Consider the following 19365-nt stretch of genomic DNA (forward strand, 5'->3'; position numbering starts at 1 on the left):
ACTTTGCATGCACTTAAACATTATGCTGCAATAAACTACTCCCTAAAGCATTTCTTGCAGTAGTTTTATAACACTGCATGAGTGGTTTACCACATGACTCATGCAAATGGCTTTCCGGTAGTAAACATCAATTTGAAAGGTGCTTCAGTGATGGGACGCTACCAAAGGTCTGACAGGGCACTTATCCCCCTCCAAACTTTCATGGGGTGGGAGAGCCAATACGGGCAGGTTCTGTGCAGTTCCTAATTTGCATCTAGTTTCCATGTGAGTGACTAACTGTGAATCCTTGCGCAGTGGCAATCTTAAGTATGGAACAAGCATTTCCATGCAAGAGACAGATTAACACCTTGGGCAGGATGGCCTTACAGTTGACTAGTGGAAGATTCGAATGGCTCCACATTCAGCCGAATTCCAGGCAGGGGTGCTTACATTCTTCACCGATGAAAAAGTACACATCAGGGCATATAAACTTAGCATGCAAAGTAGTGTCCCCACTTTACCACCCCTTTGCTCCATCACTGCAGGCACTCTTCTCACAGCCCAACTCACTTCTGGTATCAGAGTTCGGCTAGAGAAAAGAGCTCAGGTGACAAGAGGCGACGAGGTAAGGCTAGGGAGAGGATTCCACTCTCTTAACCTGCATACCCCTGCATAATTTGGGGCTTGAGAAGGGGGCATGAAGTTCACGTGAAAATTAAACATCACAAACATTAGCCCCCCCCCCCGCCTAGCCCCATTATGAATTGATTTTAGAATGCTGTGTTGCTTTTATTGTTGTTAGGCGCTCTGAGCCCGGCTTCGGCTGGGGAGGGCGGGATATAAACAAACAAACAAACAAACAAACAAACAAATGTAATAATTATACATACACAGTCACTGCAGACACCAGATCAAGAACATGGCTGCTCCATCACATTTAGTTTGGTCTTATATTTTAAGCAAGTGGTAGATGTAGCAATAGTATGTATTAGTATTCACTATACTTAAATACTTAAATAAACACTTAAATACTAACACTTGAATATCGGTATTAAAGCAAGTGTCAGATTTAAGAATAGAATGTAGTTCCTTGATACAAATCCATGAATCATACACATTTTAATGTGCTCTTGCAATTCCCCACGTTGATAATGCTACACCTGTTTTCCTCTTTTGATTCCCAGCAAAGTAACTTATATCTGCGTTGTTTAGTTGCCTTTTCCTTAAGCTGGAAGTCGTCGTCCCGTCCCGTCCCCCCCCGCTTCGCTCAAACCTTTTCCTTACCTAACAGATACTGCTTAGGAAGATCAAAGATCACCCCTGTCTTGAACAAACTCAGATCTCCTGTGGTCAGTTTTCTAGCAAAAGTTCACAAAAAAGCAGGCGGGAAGTTAAGACTCTCTCACAAAGGACAGCCTTGCTGGAGTAGCATACAAATGTCCGAGGCAAAAGGAGAAAATCTTATTAGCACTTCAAAGAACTTTCCAGACACTGCCCTGAACTCTTCATGGCCAAAGGCACAAAGAGATACTTTGATGAGGCAGGCCCCGGCACTGACTATAGGTCTTTTCAGAGAAAAGGGGTCAGAGCCATTTTCTCATGATGGGAACTAATTTTCTTTTCTCTGGTTTTGCAATAGACTTCAAAATATTTGCTGGCTCACAGCTGCAACCTGAAGGCTCCAGTATCTTAAAGCTTCATGCTAGCGCAAAACTTCTCTGCTAAGTGAGTGTATACGCTATGAATGATGCCAATGAACACATAGTGCAGGCAAGAAATTGAAAGTGCCGTGGTTTTATAAAATAGCTGCTGAGGAAGACATAAGTCAAAACCTATTTTGGCAGCTTTCATTGGATCGCAGTCTGGCAAGCCAGCAGTTTTCAAACTTCTCACCTGCAGGGAACCTTGTCCACATTGATTTCTCTGCCAACGAACCTTTGATCACCTGCTGTGGAACTCCGAAACACAGCAGAGCTTTGGGGGGGCATGTTTAAGGACATGCGTACTGTTCATAGGGGATGCCAGCCAGGTTTGTTGGTCCAGGCTGTCACCCTATGTGAACAGAGAGCCCGACAAACACACAAACACACGCACCACTCCTTAGCTGCCATGTAAAACAGAGAGTAGGAATAAACGGACCGTTATCTCAGTGCTTAGATGTTAAGATGTGGGGTCCCTCAAAGTTATGTATTGAAACTTGTATTTTTTCCACTTGCCCATAAATGACCGAGTCTTGTGGGTTAGCAGTAAAGTGGCCAGGCTTGCTGACGACCACAAACTATTCAGGTTGGTAAAAATAAAAGCGAAATTGTGAAAAGCTCCATAAGGGTATCTCCAATCGGAGTGAATGAGCAGTAAAAGGGCAAATGAGAGTCAATGAACACTAGTACAAAATGATGGCAAACTAAGGCAAAAAATCATAGCCTCACAAATATATTGATGGGGACTGAGCTGAGGGAGGTGAGACTGAACAGGAAAGAGATCTTGCAGGCTCCCTCAGAAGGTGGTGGACTCTCCTTCCTTGGAGGTCTTTAAGCAGAGGCTGGATGGCCCTCTGTCATAGATGCTCTAGTTGAGATTCCTGCACTGCAATGAATGGACTAGTTGACCCTTGGGGTCCCTTCCAACTCTACAGTTCTTTGATTGGTGGTAGATAGCTCAGTTGAAATAAGATTGTGGATGATGGGACAATGAAGGTATTGACGACATGTGTGGCAGCTGTGGAAAAGGTGAATTTCATGGTAGGAAAGGGGTTGAAAACAAGTGAGTGAAGAAGTATGGTCCACTGCATCCTTGGTAGGGCAGGTATCATTAGATATCATTAGAGCTGAAAGCCAAAACTTGAGTAGAAGCAGAACTAGCTGTAAAAATGTCTATTGCCTTTACTGGCTGTAATTTTGCTGCTGCAATTCGCTCCTGGCAGGAGAGTGTGGACTTCGTCTATGCCATTCCATTTAAATGCAGGCAAAGAAGCCAGGAGCAATAGCAGATCCTTAGCCGATCATTAGCAAACAAAAGAGGAAAACAGGCTAACCCCTCTCCACTGAGAGCTAATGACTAGCAGTTTGAAAAGCCTTAAGCTTCAGGAGCAAAAGACTAGACAGGGAGGTGGGGTTGGAATCCAGAGGCTACTGTGACTAAAGTCAGCAAGGCAGAAGACAATACAGAGTCTAAAGAGGTTGAAAACAAGGAAAACAACTACAGAACAAGCCTCAGAAAATGAGCACAAAAACATCAAAGGAGTGCTGAGGAGAGGAGCTAACGATGAGGCTAAACCATGGGTCGGCAAACTAAGGCCTGCAGGCCGGATCAGGCCCAATTGCCTTCTAAATCCGGCCCGCAGATGGTCTGGGAATCACCGCATGGATCGCCAACGTGCATGTTCTTTCCCTCTCCCTCTCTCTCACAGCGCGGCGGCGCCTCCTCCCTCCCTCCTCCCGGCTTCTTCCTGCCCTGCCTAGAGGAGGAAGGGGGCTGGGGTTTGTTGGTGCCAGCCCCTCTTCAGAACCCTTTCACAGGCCGCTCATCGTCCAGCCTCCCACAAGGTCTGAGGGACAGTGGACTGGGCACCTGCTGAAAAAGTTTGAGGACCCCTGGGCTAAACACACAGATAAATTCAGTAAGAGGGAGAAGAAATAAGGAAAAAACCAGCCTGAAAGGATAACACCAAGAGTTTTAGGAGGAAGCGAATGCTTTCTGCAAGGCAACCAACTTTAGCACTGGGTTAAAGAACAGCAAGATGTGTGTGTACAACAGTCACATAACTAAGAGCATCTTCAGGGTACCTTATTCAGCATACCTCCATATTATGCAGCGTACCTGTTCTGAATATTCTGAGATTCTATAAAATGCAGAATTAGGTAGAGCACTGAGTGTTACAGGAGCAAAGGTATGAGTACCGTAGGTGATTGAGCAGCCCCAAAAGAAAACTGTAATTCATGCTAGTTAGAAATAAGGCCCATCCTGTGTCGCTATCACGATCTCATTTCCATTCCTACCTACGGCAGCTTCAAAGCAACTCTGAATTTTCACCAAAAGTAAGGATTACCTTCAAGTCCCTGTGTACAATATCATGCTGATGGATATGATTGACACTCTCCAAAATCTGGTGAATGCAGTGGCTGCAGAAAAGAAAAAAGCAAGAGTGTTATTCATTAATGTATTTATTTATTGATAATATCAAGGCTCCCAGGGCAGAAGCGTCAAGATTATATCATCACCTATAACTATGACCAAAAGGCAGTGGAACCAGGGAGCAGTAATACATAAATAATGCAACTAATAAATACAGGGCAGTTCTGGTGCAATCCTTTGCAGTAACTGTTACCTGTCTGTGCTTTACTGTGAAGATGGTGTAGATCGCAGTACTTTGCATTTCAGCTTGCTGCAGTGTGGAGTGCTTGGAAGCCCCACAAAGCTTCGACTTCGACCGGTCCCTGAATTGTCCACAAGGTACCCAAAAGAGAACACCACGCAGCCCACAAAATATGAGTGGCAAGCCCTGGGCCAGCTTACAAACTGCACTCGCCTACATTTGGCAGGACTCCTCGAGGCTTTAATCAATCAGCAGCCTCCTCCATCAGTCTCAAGGCTGGGATCCCGCCAGCGTGGAAAGGTTTTAGTAGCGATAAATGCAACCACATTACAAAGATGATGTGTGTCTGCAGAGAGGAGCTGGACACCTTTTAAGTACAGAACCCACTCAGCGTGCATTTTCAGTTCCCTTGTTTCCCTCTTCAAGCTCCCTGCAAGCTCAATGAAAATCTGCTGCCTCTTGTTTCTCCCTCTTTTTGCAGAGAGAGGAGCAACATGTCATTTACACCTATCATGTCAGGACAACACTACACCCACATTGCCTGTGCATGAGGCAACACACACAGATTTCTGGGAATGCTCAACCAGACAGAGGTTTCCAAGCACTTGGAAGGAAGCAGACACGGCAGCTGGTATGTAAGCGACTTACTGCAAGTAGCAAAGTCTCTTTGATGTACGGAGGAGTGTGTATTTTAACAGCTCCTGCAGCACACCATAGGAATCTGTTCCTAGGAAGTTACAGGTTTCAAATCACCCCTTGGAAATTTCACATTGCAGGAGTCAGACCCATCTTGGTGCAAATCCCTCTGAAAAGGTAGCAACAGCAGTGCCTGGGGCGGGGGGGCGAGGCGAGGGGGAAAGTGTGTGTGCTTTCAGAATCTGCTTTAAGTGTTGAGGACACAGGCTTGCTCTAGCAAAGAACAAGGCTGTGCAAGGCACGACTTCCCCCACACAGTAAAAGGGGCTTGCAATGTAAACCACTCTGGCAGGCCCTGTGACTCTATCTTCTCAATCCCAGAAAAGGGGGGGGGGTTGGGGGATCTGTAGAACTAGGACAGAGCCAAATTCACAGCAAGAGACTTTCTGGCCAAAAATGGCAAAAGCGCAATGAGTCTCTGGGAAGGTCAGATTGGCACAAACTCCGCTCTCACTTGCTAGCTCTCTCCAGCCGGCTTTGGAATGCAGCTCAAAGCAGCAAGGGGACAAGCTAGCAAGGACTTAAGCAAGGAAGCGCTAGACCTCTTCAAGCTGGAGGGGGAAATCCAGGGTAGCAGGAGATAAGCTGGGAATATGACCACCCAGAGACATTTACACGGGCGAGATGACCCCCCCCCCCAGCTTTGCTTAAGTGGCACTGTTCTCCTTCTGCAGCCCCAAAAAAAAGTGTGGCTGGCAAGTGTGGCGTTAATAACAGTATTTCCCATGAATTGCTTCTATGCTGGGATAGATTGCATTTATTGGAGGAGGAGGAGGAATCCTTGCCTTGCTTTGCTGCCAGGTTCCTTCAACCATTAAAGACTTCCATACAACAAAGATGCACCCAAATCTCCTCTCACTTGCACACATCTAGCTGAACATATCCACAGCCTTCCCTACCTACCACCATAAAGACTAGAAACTGCTTTTTGATTATTGCAATGAGAGCACCGGTTTCCTGACTGTTTCCACTGCATGTGGTTCGACTTGCTTACTTGATCAAAGTTGAAGAGGACCAGGTAATGTGGAGCTAATTGCTCTGCTGGCACTAGTATGCATATCTTCAGTTGCAGCCTATTATGATCATGACTGCACAGACTGTTCTGCTGGGGGAGGCGCAGTAGACTATCCTGCCCTGCGACGCAGAGTCAGGCAGATGGCCTTTTTTATTCCTTTCAACTGAGATTTAGGAAGGTTTCAGCAGCCTGGCAAAGCTTTCCAAATACACTTCCTAACCGTAGGTGTCGGTAAACCCATGGGCCCAGGTGATGTGGAAATACTGTGTTATGCAAAGATGAGCTGAACTGCAAGGCTAAGCACATTTTTGCTATTTTAGGTGCCTTGTAGGCTGCTCTCAGATTGGCTTTATGCAGGCAACTGAAAACCCTGCCAAAGTTGTGCCTAAAATGTAGGTACAGGGAAAGAAATGCAACAGCTATAGCAGAACTACCCCACCCTCCTAAAAATGCTGCAGCATAGGTGTATGGTTTAAGGAAGTGGGTGGCACTGCGGTCTAAATCACTGAGCCTCTTGGGCTTGCCGATCGGTAGGTTGGTGGTTCGAATCCGTGTGATGGAGTAAGCTCCCGTTTATCTGTCCCAGCTCCTGCCAACCTAGCAATTCGAAAGCACATCAAAGTGCAAGTAGATAAATAGGTACGGCTGTGGCATTGTGTTTTTCCATGCGCTCTGGCACTCGTCACGGTGTTCCGTGCACCAGAAGCTGTTTAGTCATGTTGGCCACATGACCCGGAAAGCTGTCTGTGGACAAATGCCGGCCTGAAGCGAGAAGAGCACCACACCCCACTGTTGCCTTTGGCTGGACTTAACCGTCCAGGGGTCCTTTACCTTTTTTTATGAGACAGTAGTTGGAAGTCCAAACATTAAATACATCCATGTGTTTTCCCACTCTCAGGGGAAGAGGTACCAAACAGAATATAGGACTAACAGGGTGTGGAATGGAAGAAAATTTTGCACCGTACACAGTACAGACTCCACAAACAGTGCTGGGAGAATTCAGTTTGCCCAACCCAAATCAGGGGGCATAGTAGGTGACAAGCTCTTCTTACCTGGCATCCGCTTCACTGTAATATTCCCTAGCAACAATGTCTTCAAAAAGCTCTCCACCAGTGACCCTAGGAAGAGATATAAATTCATGAGGATACAAGTACCCACTTTTCATTTGGAGGCTGTTAGAATTCACACTTCCTGCTCAAAGCAGATGGGATTCCTCCACCAGACTTTCCTAAATACTCTTCAGAAGAATTCAGAGCAATCCAGAAACTATAAAAACTTGCTGCTCGGTGGGCATATGCACAGATTAAAGCCAAGCTATTATTTTAGCTTGATTTACAGTGCCTATTATGCCTTCTGGTTGTACGCAAGATGAAAAGATTGAAAACGTTGTCCAGGTCTGGAAAGCCACCTAAAACATTGCTTTGCTGAATGTCCAACATCATATTGGAATTGCAAACATACGTCACCAACTCAGACAAGCCTATCCCCAAATGGTGGATTGAATAAACTTCTTCAGCACACCCACAAGCAATCCTTGCTTGTGTTTTTAGACCAGAGTTACCCAAACCTGGACCAACTGTGTTTTTTTATGACTAAAACTCCCATCATCCCTAGCTAGCAGAGCCAGTGGCCATGGTTGATGGGAATTGTAGTCCAAAAACAGCTGGAGACCCAAGTTTGGGAAACCCTGTTTTAGACTTATCAACTCCTGACCAAAAAATGGTTCCAAGTACAAGGAAGTACTGGGTCAGGTTTATTTCGTCAACGGCAGAGACAAATGTGATATCCCTGCTGTTGGCAAGAGCCTATTGCTCTGGTTATTTTTTGCTTTTATGATTAGAAAACTTTAAGGTCCAAAAGGATATATCATTGCCAGTATAGGGTGGAAGGTCTAATGACATGGTAGTGAAACTTGGGGTCTCTGCGCAGTAAAATACACAGTGTAGTATTGTGTGCAAAAATCACACATAATTTGGGTTTAAAAAACAACAACCCCACACACCCTTGAATCTATCAATTGCTGTAGCAATGTCTGGAGGAACAGAAAGGGAGGAGAAAATAGAACACCTGGATATATATTTTATTTAGAAACTCCTTCTACAGCCCACACATTTTTGTCAGTGATGATGGATCAAAGTCAAACAGAAAGCACTTACAGATCAAAGACGAGGTAGTGGAAGCCTTCTTCCGAAATGCTCTCATGGAGCCGCACTGCAAACAACAAAAAGAGACAGAACAAACTCAGCAGGAAACTGAGGAACAGAGGAAGTGAAGCAAAGTGTATTGACCTGGACCAAACCGGTGGAGAACCGTCCTCCACAGTGTTCCCTTCATGAAACCACACAACTGGGTTGTGGATATCTTTACATTCCCATTTGGTGTTGCTGCAGTGAGTTGTTATTCACTAATAAGCGAGTACCAACAAACATTTATATAGTGCTTTAGAGTATTCAGAAGTGCACATGTGCTCTCAGTATTCTGTAAGACAACGTAGTAAAAAAGGCAAGTTTCATCTCCATTTTGCAAATGGGAAACTGAAGCTCTCTCTCTCTCTTTTCTCTTTTTTCGAAGCCTGATCCAATCAGGGCTTTGCCAGTGGGGGGAAAGGGGGTTTCCCCAATTTAAATTGCCATGCCGCAAAGCTGGTATAAGACTTGTATGTTTTGCCCCGTGCACAATTAGCAGCTTCCACAGGCCAATTTAGATCAAGGAAACCACGCCGCGGTAAAATCATCATTAACGGAGCTCTGATCCAAACCTGCCAAGCAGGCCTTGCTGCAGTGACACTACGAGGAAGCAGCATTCCACAGAGGGGGTGATCCATATGTCAGATTCCCCAAAGGCCACACTCGAGACATAAAGTCAAGGTGAACATGAACATGGGCACAGATGCAAAGCGAACTACTGCCACAGCACAGATCGAGAGGAGACACCCGACGAATGCAGCCGTCAGCAATTCCGCAAGTAAAGGAGGAGGAAGGAAGAAAAGAAAACCTGAAATGGAAAAGTCAGGGCAAGGATTAGCATTTCTGCTGCTGCTGCTGTAAACTGCTGAGGCAGAAGGAAAGAGTTTCATTGGGCATTCAAGGAGTCGCCAGTTTCTGACAGCCCAAGGAAATGTGAAACAAGGACACTTGCAAGTCAAAAGGTTAAGATGGGGCAGAGAACCTAGGTGGGGCAGCGGGTGAGTGGCATGCAAAGGCGCACAGTAGAGAGGCATGGGGTAAAAAGCAGAATGGTGGCTTTGTGGTCGCCGCTAGAATGGAATATTCAACAAGTAGGTCATCTGGACAATGTACAGCGGAAGAGCAACTTAATTGAAAACAAAAGCAGCATCTTCTCTCTGTGAAATTGCGCTCCTTTCACTTAATTGCCTATTGAGCTCCAGCTCTTCTTGAACTGGAACAGCCCCAGTATTGATTGGCTGCAGCAAACCAAACAGAAAGGAAGAAAGAAAGAAATGGAAAAGGGAAGGAAGGAAGGAAGGAACAAAACCTCACTGTGTGTGTGTGTGTGTGTGTGTGTGTGTCTGTGTGTGTAGATGAAAAGGGAAATGTTCTCTGTACAGACAGCAGAGGATGACGAAGAGGAAGAGGAGCTGCTCCTAATGGTGTTTGCTGGCTTGGTCCCCCTTTATGGGCAGACCCACCTCTGGATTTGTGCTTCCTTCTTTTGTGTTTATTGCCCTGGAAGTGGGCACTGCAGCAAGAGAGGCTAGCAGACTCAGGTGGAATAGACCCTTGGACCTCTCTTGACACCAGCCCCTTAACCCACTGTAAGAATTTTGGAAATCTGCAATGGGAGAAGGGGAGAAAGCTGCATTCAGCATAACCTACAAGATCATTTCTGCTACTCATAACACTGCAAAGGGTTATCTAGGTTATCCAGCTATCTAAGCAGTCTGTGGTATGGCAGAAGTTGGATTAAAAAAGCTTGCCTCCTTGCCAGCAAGTGGGGCACAGCCTCTCCTGAATAGGCTTGAACCTCAGATTGCTTCAGCAAACACCCATGTCTGCCAGTGTCTTGACAAGCTACAAGAGACTTTGCCTCCTGTGCAGCGGACAATTGAAAAGGTGGCATTGGGTGCCAAAGACCTGGTCCTAGGTGCCAAGGAGTCTGTTTAGTAGGTGTAGCCAAAGGAACTGCCCAGGACAGCATTTTCTGTGTTGCACCCCCAGGAATTTGGCACCAAAACCATACTTGGAGGTGTGATTCTGGCCTTCCTTGCCCACCATCTTCCAACAAAGCAGTGTTCCTCATTCTGTGACCCTGGGATGGTGAGAAGTTCCTGTGGCTGTCCATCATAGAGGTCATGCTGTGCTCAGCTGACCCTGGAGGAGGTGGGGCTAAGGGGAAACAGGTGCCATATAATTAGACATGCCAATGAAGTCATAATCCTTGGAAGTGCCAGGAGTTTTCCCTGCTGCTAGCTGTGCAAGCGGAGGCCACACAGGCAATGCAGACCCACCTGAGCACTCCTGCACCTACTTGTGAGGAGGCACAGCTATGGGGACCATGCTGCTGTTGCCCAACCCTCTCCGTGGACCCCAAGGGGTTGGCCCTCCTCCTTCCGTTCTGGGAACAAAGGAGGTGGGGTGCAAACCAAAAAAGACTGTAGGGACAAAGAAGAAACAGGAAAAGAACGAAATGGAGCTGGGGTTGGGGTTGGGGGAGAGGCTTGGAGGAACAAAAGTCAGGAGGAAAGAAGACAGAAAGGGGAAACAGAACAAACACACAAAGTAGAAGGCAATTTGGCTATGCACTTATGGAGCTGTAGCCACACCCTACTGAGTCCAGCATTAGCCAAAGAGAGGTGCCATCCGAAGGTAAAGGAATGCCCTTCAAAAGGCTCTGGAAAAAGAAAAGTGACGATGTCCTCCTTTCCGAGTCCATTTCTTTAAAAGCACGTACCATAGCGAAATGGCAATGAGCGTTGTGATCCAAGAAGTCCTGTTTCGAATCCCATCCCATCTAGGAATTCACTGCATGCCCTTAAAGCAGGCAAACCAGGATCTCACCCTTCTGGCTGTGTGCATTAATGGTAACACTACTATAACCAACCTTGCAGAACTGTCACAAGGTTAGCTGAGAATGTGTGTGAAGTTCTTCTGGACACCGCTGTCTAAATGACTATTTACCGCTATTTCTTCTTGGCATACTGCACGGAACACAGCATTAGCCTAAGTGGATTTCTGTGCTTTGGACTTTCCTCAGGTTGCATTAATGCTCCTCCTCTCTGTGTGTTTTACGGTAGGCACACCTGCCCTGTATCTTCTCTCTTCAGAAAGACAATGTTAGATAAAAACCCAAGGGATTAGACCAGTACCAGGAGGTTCTGTTGCTAATGGACATTTGCCTAGAAGTGATTAGTCAGCTCATTGTTATTTAATTAACAGGCTACATCCTGGATAGTTGACTGTTAAGCTGCCCTTCTTTTGCAATACTCTCTGTCATAAAAGTAGTCCATTGCATTTTCTTTAAATCGTTTACAGATGGAAATGCTGTGTTCTGTGTCTTCCTATGGGCCTCCTTGATTCTGGTATCTTATATTTTTAAAGTTCCCCACTGAGATTCTCAACGAAAGAACTGCCCGTCCCTCCTGTGTGGTTAGGAGAGGTGGACTCGTAATCTGGTGAACCAGGTTCGCTTCCCCGCTCCTCCACATGCAGCTGCTGGGTGACATTGGGCTAGTCACACTTCTCTGCTCTCAGCCTCACTCACCCCACAGAGTGTCTGTTGTGGGGGAGGAAGGGAAAGGAGATTGTTAGCCACTTTGAGACTCCTTAGGGTAGTGATAAAGTGGGATATAAAATCAAAACTCTTCTACTGTTCAGATAGTAAGGGCCATCAACTTCCCATTGAATTTATATAAAACCACCTATGGAAGGTGGACAATCGCAAAAGAAACTTGTTTCCCCAATTAACAATTACCACGTTAACAATAACGACATTTTAAAAACTCTTTACAACCAGGGCTTCCTTGCTAAATAAAACTGTATTCAACTCCATTTACACTGTTCATATGTAAGCCTGGTTATAGACCACAGTTAAGGAAATCAGCTGGATGATCAGTCCAAGCAGTCCTCACTTTGTTCCTCCTTTCCTACAATAGGAAAACAAACTATGGAGTGGCTGGCTTAGCATTATGTGCAAACAAGCATGCATGGTTGACTGGTTTCTAAACAAAAGCATGGACAAAAACTTGGGTCCCCGTTCATGGTTTGTTTGGAGAGAAACAAACCATGAGTGTTGGCTCACATATGATGCTAAGATAGCTGCTCCATGGTTTGTTCCTTGCTCTAAGAAAAGAAGAGTAAAAAGCAGGGACTGCTCAGCTAGCTGCTTACAGAAGTGTGTAGCTCATGCACCCACTAATTTCCCCAACAATTTAGCTAAATTTAATATAAACAAGGCCACTGGAAAGAGCTTCAAAAGCACAGCTCGAAAAGTGAGTGAATGGGCAACAGCATGGCAAAAAATAAATTCAGCGTGAATGGGTGTAAAGTGATGTACAGTGGTGCCTCGCAAGACGAAATTAATCCGTTCCGTGAGGCTCTTCGTATAGCGGTTTTTTTGTCTTGCGAAGCAAGCCCATTGACAGCTTAGCGGATTAGCGCTATAGCTGTCAAGCGGCTTCCAGCGATCAGCTGTTAAGCGGCTTATCAGCGGAACAGCTGATAAGCGGCTTAGCGGCTTAAGAAAAGGGCGAAAAAAGCGAAAAAAAACCCGCGGGGGGATGCAAGATTTTTTCCGTCTTGCGAAGCAACCCCATAGGGGAATTCTTTTTGCGAAGCGCCTCCAAAACGGAAAACCCTTTCGTCTAGCGGGTTTTTCATCTTGCGAGGCGTTCGTCTTGCGGGGCACCACTGTACATTCACATATACAATGGAGAGCTGAACTGGCTACGCCTATTGAGGAAGAAGATACTTGGGTTCTGGTGGATAGCTCAATGAAAACGAGGGATTTTTTTTCCAGTCGGTACTCTCCAGAACTCAGTTCCCGCACCTCTCAGGTGGGCGTCATTGCTATTGTAAGACAACAAGGGAGGTGTTCATTGTGAGTTCTGCCACCTTTTTTTCTTTAAAATAACAATTAAAAAATAGCACTGGTGAAAGCCAACAGCTTTGAAACAAGCAAATTCCAAGCTAGGATTTGAAAATAAAACTGCCAATATCATAATGCCTTTATATAATCTATGGAGCAGTTAGTTTTGGAATACTGTGAACAGTTCCGTTTGCTCACATCTCAGAATGGATAGGATAGAGAGCTGGAAAAGGTACGGAAAAGAGCAACCAAAAATAAGATAGAGGTTGAAGCACCTTCGCTACAAGGAAATGTTGAAGTATTTTTTCAAAGATTCAACGAGGCAATTTGGGGTGCGGCGGGTTGGGGTGTTGGTAAGGACTGCAGAAGCAGACAGAATTACTGTGCGGAGAGAGATAATGATTTTGCTCCCCTATCACAGTCCTAATACTCAGGGTCAACTAATTAAATGGCTTGGCAGAAGACACAGAACAGACAAGACATCCATCCTGCTTCACAACCTGTATAGTTTATGAATCTGTTGTTATCATATTTTATTTTAACTGCAGTATGTTGTTTTGGGTTATTTGTAAGCAGAAAATGCTGACGGTACTAATGAATAACTAGTAAAATAAATCCATGCCTAATACATTGGTTATCCTCCAATTCGAATTAAGCCTGCTGGCCTCCTTTCATCTTTTTTCTTTAAACACACACACACCCCAACACACAAACCACCACAAAAACTATGCCACCCAGCATCGCCTCCTCATTTTCAATCAGATACAGTGCCCTCTTCCACCCGCACAATCCAAAACCTTGAGGTTCACAAAGCCTCTCTCTCTCTCTCTCTCTCTCACACACACACACACACACACACAGAGAGAGAGAGAGAGAGAGAGAGAAGAAGAAGAAGAAGAAGAAGAAGAAGAAGAAGAAGAAGAAGAAATGGGCAGATTTCAATACTGTAGGAATCTCTCTGAGACATTTAGGCTGCTTAGGTGAGACTAATGCTGATGCAAACAGACAAGGCAGCATTGAAATGGGGATCTCAATTTCTTGCCCAGTAACTCCAACATTCTCTTTCTTTCTTTCTTTCTTTCCCCATGTCATGTAGTCTCCAAATTGCTCTGGAGATCCAATTGCAACAAGACACTCTGTATAAATGCCAGGTACTCAGAGTCAGCACTAACCTCATCCCTGGGCACATGCCAGGCAGCCATTAGGCAGAATCTGCATCTCTCCATATCGGTAATGGCTCTCTCGCTGCCCCCATGCATTAGCTATTGGGGGGCGGGGAGGCAGTTGCCCTACTGAACTACCGCAGCAAATTGAGTGGAGATGGGATAAGAAGAACAACCAGAATGAATTTACTCCAGCCTACTCCCTTCCAACCGCCCGCCCGCCAATCCACTGCCACTGTCCCCACCTCAAAATACTACACTCAGCATTAAGGATGTGTTGAAGCTACAAATATAGAATACACACAGGCTGACAGACGGCAAAGTGAGTGCTATCACCATCAGCAATGCAACTGATACACACATTGACACAGATGGCCGACACCCACTCGCCATTTTCCCCAACTGCTCATTATCCCAACACAGCCAGAAACGCGCATGGAAGAGGCTGTGAACAGCCCCGCCACATCAACAACACCCATTGCCAGCAAGACTCCCCATTGCACACCAAGACACAGGTTCCCAGTAGGAGTTCACCGTTCAGCTTTGGCTGTCAAGGGCAGCTCAGCTTCCCACCCCCAGCTTCTCCCTAATTATATTAAAACGGGCAGAGTTTTGCTGCAGCTGCTAAGGCAGCTTCCAGAAAGACTTTCCTTTTAATTAAAAGTTTGCTATTAAAAAGCATTAGCATGTGTAATGCAAATAATCCTTTGTAAATCATCTGCTCCAACAGCTAATGACGGGCTTCGCTGGAGTGGTAACGGGCGACATAAGGATGGTTAGCTAACAGGACACCGTGTGCAATTATTCACTAGTTCCTTGGGATTAACCCTCTTTCCCCCAACCAACACGCACCCCAACCAACCGAGCCACACCAGGGATAAAAAGGGAGTTAATAAATTCCTGTCTTCTGTGCCAACCCCCCCCCCCCGCAAAAAAAACATGCACTGCCTGCCTTTCCAAACTGAATAAACTCATCCTGTTTTTCAGCAGATCCTTGCACATAAGAGATCCACTGCAAAAGCAACCATTGGCAGCAGAAACACCCAAAACACAACTGAAGAGCCCTCTACTAAAAGGGAAAAAAGGTGTCGGGGAATTTGGGACACCACTGAGGGTGGGAAAGGGGGAGTCAAGTCAGAATCACTGCTGTTTGTGTAAGGGGCCAGTTCCCAGCCAATCCTGCTTATTTTTGCTAGCCGGCCCAAATCAAACCAACCTTCAGCACCTACGTGGCTTGAGGCCCAGCTATTTGAAAGACTGCCTCTCCCAGTCCCTACCAACCTGTGCCTTAAGATCTGCAGGAAGACCCTGTTTGCACTTCCAGGAGAAGTTGTAGTTTGCAAGGTAACAGTGCAGAGTAGGGCCTCCTCTGTTGTGGCACCCTGGATCTGGGATTCCCTTCCCCCTGGAGTTATGTCTGAGCATTCCCTCTGCTGTTTTTAGACATCAAGACAAATCTTTTTATTCGGGTCTCTGGAGACGCTGATTTATGTGACATGTTTTTGCTGTTGGATTTCTGTTATATAATATTGTTCATTATAATACTTTAATATTGTACTGATGTGTCATATTTTTATGAACTGTTGCTTACCACCCCGAGAACCCTTGGGTTGAAGGGCGGGTTATAAATCTGATTAATAATAAAACAAGAAAGAAAGCATGTACGGGTAAGGTTGCAGAGAATTGTAAAGGAGGGGGGAGTGGTGCATTTTTCACCTCTAGCACCAAAATTACTTTTGGCCAGCTAGAATAGAATGCTACACTTTCGAAAGCAGGCTCATGGACCTTGTAGGAGGTTCACTGAATGACAATGGAACCGTTTGGCAACCAGCTTCCTGCAGACATAATTAACGAAATTATCACCTAAGAAATCATCCCTGGAAAAATACGAGGAAAAATAATTCAATTTATAAAGCAGCAACTTTGGAAGATGCAAACATGATTCCAAGAAATTTGAAAGTTAAGAGATGGCAAACCTTTCCTTCCATCTGTTGTCTGTTTGGGTAGCTTTAGCCCAAGGAGCATCACTAAGTTATCATTAAAGTTATGGCACCAATGTTTAATCAACTAACTGATTAAAAGCATTTTGATAAATTAAAAATATGCCCTGAATTAAACAAGGCAGATCTAAAACTTTTTTTTTTTTAAAGACATACAGTGGAGCGGTTTCCGAACGTCTTGGAAGCCGAACACTGAAAATGTAATGCTTCCATTTTCAGATGCACCTCGGAAGTTGAACGGCTTCTGAGGCGCGTTTCTCAATTTTCACCATAGACTTTGCTGACAGCCCTTTGATCCTCGGTTTTCAAACGTTTCAGAAGTCGAATGGTCTTCTGGAATGGATTACATTCGAAAACCGAGGTTCTACTGTACAGTGGTACCTTGGTTTACGAAAGTAATCCGTTCCGAAAGTACGTTCATAAACCAAAGCATTCTTAAACCAAGGCATGCTTTCCCATAGAAGTGAGGGACTCAATTTACAAATGGAACACACTCAACAGGAAGCAAAACATGTTCTTATTTCAAGACAAAGTTCACAAACCAAAACACCTACTTCTGGGTTTGAAGCATTCTTAATCCAAGTTGTTCATAAACTAAGCAATTCTTAAACCTAGGTACCGCTGTACTTAGAAGAACTGTAGATGACAGCCAGCATCTTAAAAAGAGGCACACTCTTTCTACCATAAAATAGGACACATCTGTCCTAAAATAGTATTGTTAGGAGATTGTTAGTCTTTTAAGATGCCATGTGACTTTTTACCAATTTATTCTATAAAGCAGGCTAGCATAGGTGCCTCTCAGTTTTGTTGGTAAGTGCCCCAAATGTGTGGAAGAAATAAATACTGTGGAAACGAACGATTTGTACATCGCTACTAAAATGGCCAAATGAGTGATGGAGGCTGCAGCTACCTTGCTAGTAGTGTTTCAGCTTACTTTTCTTTTAGCCTTTCTGATAGCCTCTTTTTCCCTGGGAATGCCCAGCCAAAAAAAGATAGATGTTCAAAGTCTGCACTGCCTTCTCCTATGGTTTTAAGGAAACCTTGTCTGCTGGCTGCAAGACTGGCAGTAAGTTCAGCAGTCCCATTAAATTTTGGAAGGCATGAAGAGAACCAATAGCAACCCAGAGATGCTGAGCAGTTGAGACATAACTTCTGGCAAAGACCAAGATAAGAAATTACACAGGAGCCCAAAGGCTCAATCAGAAGACAGATAATTCCCATACTAAGAATACAAAGATAAATGGGGAAGGAGATAAGGAGGAAAAATAAGGATATACAGATCCAAGAAAGTACTTGAAAGAAACCTAATTTTAATATGAAAGAGAGAGGGTGGTATCATTTGTGCCACCTAAAATCTACACCTGCCTACCACCAGTTAAGAAGTTGAGCTAAAAAGCTGGGGGGGGGGGGGCAGATTCTTTAATTTTTAGGCAACAAACCTCATTAAGCCCCCTGCAAATTAGAGTTCCAATGTACCTCCGATCTCACCATGCCAAATCTCCCACCCCAACAAGCAGAATTCTATTTACTATTCTACATTGGCCACCCTCCTAAAACTTCCAAGAAAGGAGAATTCAAAATGTCCTCAAGCAACTTGTTCTGATATCTCCACCACATCCCCCAGCGCAATGTGTTGCCTGGGAAGTGTTTTTGCAGAGGGGGAGGTTTGATACCAAGTAGGGGAGGGAATGAAGATTACTATTTTGCCCTACAAACAACTCCTGGAACCATGACAACCCAGCCTTCTCTTCAGCAGCTGTGAGATCATTCCAAGGCACAACTATTCAAAGCCGGAGCTGGGAAAACAGCAAACTGTGTCTCCTATCAAAAGGGACTCAATAGCAGGTCCTGTGCCCTTCCCTCATGACTCCAGGTTCACACGGGAAAAATGGAGTCACCCCATGCAGAAAGCATGGGGCACAAACACTGGCTTAGCATACTGGCATGCAAAAGTCCATTGATGTCGCTTTGCGAAGGGAGAAACTGGGGGCACGAAACTGAAGGATGTCAGGAGCCAGAGTTTCCCAAGCCGTTCTCAAAAATTCTCTGCTTCTGAATCCATCTTAAATGCGGTTTGGACACTCTAAACTCAAGGAAGAGGCTCCGTGCAAACTTTCAAGGTTGGGAAATGGATTCCTGCCCATGAAATACTCCTCCTACCTACAGAAGCACTGGTCTCTAAAATTGCATGTTATGAGTTTGGGTTATTGCTGCTTTCTGATTCCAGGTTCCACTTCACCCTCAGTACCCGTGAATGCTGGTGGGCAGAGGACTGGATTTTGACCAAGGTGGAGCTCACTTTGGGCCAGTTACCATCTCTCAGCATAATTTTTCTCACAGGATTCTTGATGCGATTACAAAAATTGTGAGGAGGGAACTCTGAGCTACTTGAAGGAAGGGGGGGGATGAACACAGATAGCATTATAGAATTGTAGTGTTGGAAGGGACACTGAGGGTCATCTAGTTCAACCCCCAGCAATGTAGGAATCTCAACTAAAGCATTCATGATGGATGGCCATCCAACCTCTGCCTCCAAGGAAGGAGAGTCCTGCAGGAGTTCTCACTGTCAGGAAGCTCTCCTGACCAGAGACAACCTTGGAGGGCCCAGCATGACGTGGCCAAGCCATTGGGCACTGTGGGCTTCTAGAGAAGTCTTCTCCTTCTGGCTTCAGCTCACATTTCGACAGGGGTGGGTGAGGAAGTAGCACAGAGATTCCCTTTCTAGCCCTGCTTTCTAATCCAGAAAGAAAAGAATGCTTCCAACATGTTGTGCTGTGTACACACTACTTGCCAGATCCACAATTAAGAAGGGCAACCTCACAGCTGGCAAGGTTAATTATTTTAACCTGCCATTGTGACAAGAGGGTAGCCAAGGGATATTTGGGGCTTTCCCAAATGTCCAGAGATTATTCCCACCACCACTGTCTGGATATTACTCATATTCCCACGCCCATTTAGAGAACTGAACACACAAAAACCATATACTTATTTATATGCGCTGTTGTCTCAATATTACAAGATTAATTACACAGGGTCAGGAGGCACCCAACATTAAAATAAAAAAAACATTAAAGGGTTAAGGGAAGACAGTCTCTCCCCTCTTCTCAAACCCACAAAACAGAATGTAGTAAAAATAATCTCCATTTGGATGGT

At 45.2% G+C, this 19365-nt stretch overlaps 1 protein-coding gene across 37 annotated transcripts in view; it reads right to left on the reverse strand.

Annotated features, from left to right (window-relative positions):
- The window catches only part of CAMK2G (calcium/calmodulin dependent protein kinase II gamma), a 164933-nt gene that overhangs the window by 67299 nt on the left and 78269 nt on the right, over nt 1-19365 (reverse strand). For all 37 annotated transcript variants that reach the window (XM_083738377.1, XM_083738369.1, XM_083738379.1 and 34 more), the window contains 3 exons: nt 8162-8216; nt 7058-7123; nt 4028-4100 (listed from right to left, as the gene is read on the reverse strand). In XM_083738377.1, coding sequence (XP_083594503.1) covers nt 4028-4100; nt 7058-7123; nt 8162-8216 — 194 coding nt within the window. The remainder of the gene's footprint in view (nt 1-4027; nt 4101-7057; nt 7124-8161; nt 8217-19365) is intronic.

Source organism: Podarcis gaigeae (assembly GCF_964106915.1).
Source record: "Podarcis gaigeae genome assembly, chromosome: 5".
NCBI classification, from domain to species: domain Eukaryota; kingdom Metazoa; phylum Chordata; class Lepidosauria; order Squamata; family Lacertidae; genus Podarcis; species Podarcis gaigeae.